The following is a 3,256-nucleotide window of genomic DNA, read 5'->3' on the forward strand; positions in this document are numbered from 1 at the left end:
TATTGAATGACACTACTGGTACACAAATGTCTTGCGCCCATCGCAATCCCGGTTGTAATATAGGTTTGATTGTTGGAACTGGTTGTAATGCCTGCTATACGGAAAAAGTGGAAAATTGTGAGCGTTTAGATGCGAAATACAAGGACAAACCGAAGATCATTATAAATGTGGAGTGGGGCGCGTTTGGCGAGAAAGGAGGCCTTGATCATTTGTATACCGAGTACGATAGGGTCGTCGATAAAAATTCGCTGAATCCTGGCGCACAGATTTACGAAAAAATGGTAGCAGGTAAGTAAGGTGCAGGAAGGCTTTTGGACATACATATATACATACATATGTAAATATTAGGAATGGGTGTTGTATCCGGATTTTTTAAACAGCCACATAATCGAATTTCTGATTAAAAGATCCGCATGACCGATAACAAAATGAACAGATATTAACCGGATATCCGGATTATATATTGCTACGTACGTTTACGCTACGTCGTTGACTAATAGCGCCTTTTTTGAGCTTTTAGAACCTTAACGACGGTTCTGTTGTTTGGTAAGGATTAATGACCTTACGATGCCAGGTTAATCAAATGTGGTACTATGTTGTAAAAGTTTGGCTTTTGTATGTACAAAGGTCTTGTTCTGCTCTTTTGTAGTCGATTGTTTGGTTAGATGTTGAAGTCGCCCAAACTGCTGCTGGCTCATGCATAATAGCGCCTTAACAATTAAATTTTTGATAACGGTAAAAATAAGGATGGTGGTAAGGGAAGATTATCGGTAAATATAAAAGTAACTGTAAAGATAACTATGTCGATAAAAATATCACAATGAAGATGGCAGACACAAAATGTTAAAATAGGGACCTATTTTAAGGCGGTTCAAGAAATCATAGAGAGAAACTGAAGTGCGCTTTTGTAGAGCACGTTTTTTAATATAACTCCCCGATGTTTTTGCAAAACCGCCCATCGACCAGTTGCAAAACCGCCTAAATCGCCATGGTAGCAAAAAGGAGATTTGGTAACCCTTGCACTCCAGGCATTGATATTTATGCATAAAAATCATGAAATCGTTATTAAAACAACAGATTTGTAAAATAACAGCTAGAGAAAATATCGCCTAACAATACAATGCCTTCAAAGGAAACCAATTTTTTCGCTCTCTCTTGTTTAGTTCCGTAAGATAGGCGGTTTTGAAATTGGTCGATGGGCGGTTTTGCAAATCACACCCTTATTTCTTTCGTTTATATTATTTTCAGGCATGTACCTGGGCGAATTGGTACGTTTGATTATGATGCGCGCCGTTAAAGAGAACTTGGTTTTCTCTCAGTGTAAACTTCGCAAACATATCACCGATATCTTGACGAAAAGGCCACATTGCATCGAATCCAAGGTTCTATCTGAAGTTGCCAACGACAAAGGTGATGATTGGCCAGTCGTAAAGAATGTTTTTAAACAAGTCTTCAATTTGAATGATCCAGATCCTAAAGATTGTATGAAATTCAAATATATTTGCGATGTTGTTGTGAAACGTTGTGGCAACATGTTGGGCGTAACGCTGGGCGCTTTAGTAAACAAAGTGGGCGAAAGCTTCTCCATCATAGGCGTAGATGGTTCTGTTTATCGCTGTCATCCGAACCTGGATGGCTACATGCGTGAAACGTTGGACAAATTCGTTGAAAAGGACTATAGATATGATATTATGCTTTCCGAAGATGGTTCGGGACGTGGTGCGGCATTAGTGGGTGCTGTTGTGTACAGAGATTATATGGATAAAACGAGACTAAAATGAATTACAGCAGGAAATTTCAATGATGTCTTAAAAAAGTCGGTTTTTTACATTTCAAGGGGATTCGATTCAAATTACAAGCGTTTGAAGGATATAGCAGTTGGATAAAGAATCAAATAACTATTAAAATTTAAAGGCTAGCTTAAAGCTGCAAAAAATACATTACAATGTGACTAAATAATTACAAAATAAATAATTTCAATGAAAATCCATTGGTTTGTTTGTTATTTAGAAAAAGAGATATAATAATTGCAACAATTCCAGCGGCTTAAAAAAGCCTTATAATTATGCGCTCGATTATTGGTTTTAACTGCCTTGGTTTGAAGCTCGAAATAAAAACGTGTGCAATCGAGCTACCTAATAATTATCACAAAATTGCAACCTTGTTGCTCTCCTGTAGCTTTGTTGCTGATGCTCAACTGAAAATAATTTTGTGTTACTTTTGTCTGTTCTCGGAACGGGTGTTTTCTCCAAGCCCCTGACTTTCAAACGGGCCTGGATTTTTCTGAAACAAAAGTTAGTAAGATAAAAACGCTTTTTCATAAAAAGTAAAATCCGAAAATATTCAACAAAAGCTAAATAATCCGGGGAAATAAACTGCGATTTAAACAAAAAAAACAAGAAAAATGTAGTTGCTACCAAGGTATATTAAAAAGGTGTGATTCATAACTCAGGTAGGTTCTCGTTTAAGGTACTGTTAAGCCAAAAAATATAAACAAGCGATGCAAAATTCATATTTTTTTTTAATTTGACTTTATAGGACGGACGGCAATGTCAAATTCAAGCACACTTTGTTGAATGCATTTTGGTTGCTACTACCTTCACCAATGGCAGTTGTTACAGCAGCATTCCCAAATTTCATATGGCTAGCACCGATTACTTTAATCTTCACAAGCATATGAACTCGAACGCACTACGCCAGTCGATACTTTATCGCTTATCGCTTTCGACTGCACATCGCTTTGAAGTGCGATTTGGGACCAGTGATGCCAACCACGTAAAATGGCCATATACTTACAAGCTTTGCTAAAGAACTCACCAGTACCCAACGTCTCAACGCCAAAATTACGCATTTGACCGACAAAAACCACACAAATAGTGATGAGACAAAGAATAAAACTACTTATCGATAACTACTATTAGAGCTGCCACATGATATACATTCCATACGACAATTATGTATTAGCAGAAATGGTAAACTCTCAAGAGGTGTTTACACTGAAATTTTTAGTAGTCTGTGTAACCACCTTCAAAGTTCACAACCAGCGAAATTTGCGCATAAAAAAATCATCATTGTGTCACAAAAATCGTAAAATCGTTATGACAGTAACAGTCTTCAAAATGACGACAAAATCGTCAATTGCGAGGCAACACTGGTTAGGGGCCAAAATTAAATTCCTTTCCTACAACAGTTTTACGACCTCTGCACTAGTCATAAATCAGCTGATTGTCATTAGCGTATGTACTGTCATTTGCTC

At 37.2% G+C, this 3,256-nt stretch overlaps 1 protein-coding gene across 1 annotated transcript; it reads left to right on the forward strand.

Moving 5' to 3' along the window:
- Window positions 1-3: 3 nt before the first annotated feature.
- Window positions 4-1,946, forward strand: LOC108354509 (hexokinase-2-like; the record flags this gene model as incomplete). The annotated part of the gene is made up of 2 exons (XM_017605688.1): window positions 4-288; window positions 1,249-1,946. Coding segments are annotated over 2 exons (818 nt in total), but the record flags the coding sequence as incomplete, so codon positions are not given.
- Window positions 1,947-3,256: the final 1,310 nt, after the last annotated feature.

Source organism: Rhagoletis zephyria, unplaced genomic scaffold (assembly GCF_001687245.7).
Source record: "Rhagoletis zephyria isolate East Lansing unplaced genomic scaffold, Rhagoletis_zephyria_1.1 Rzeph_scaffold_36605, whole genome shotgun sequence".
Lineage (NCBI taxonomy): Eukaryota > Metazoa > Arthropoda > Insecta > Diptera > Tephritidae > Rhagoletis > Rhagoletis zephyria.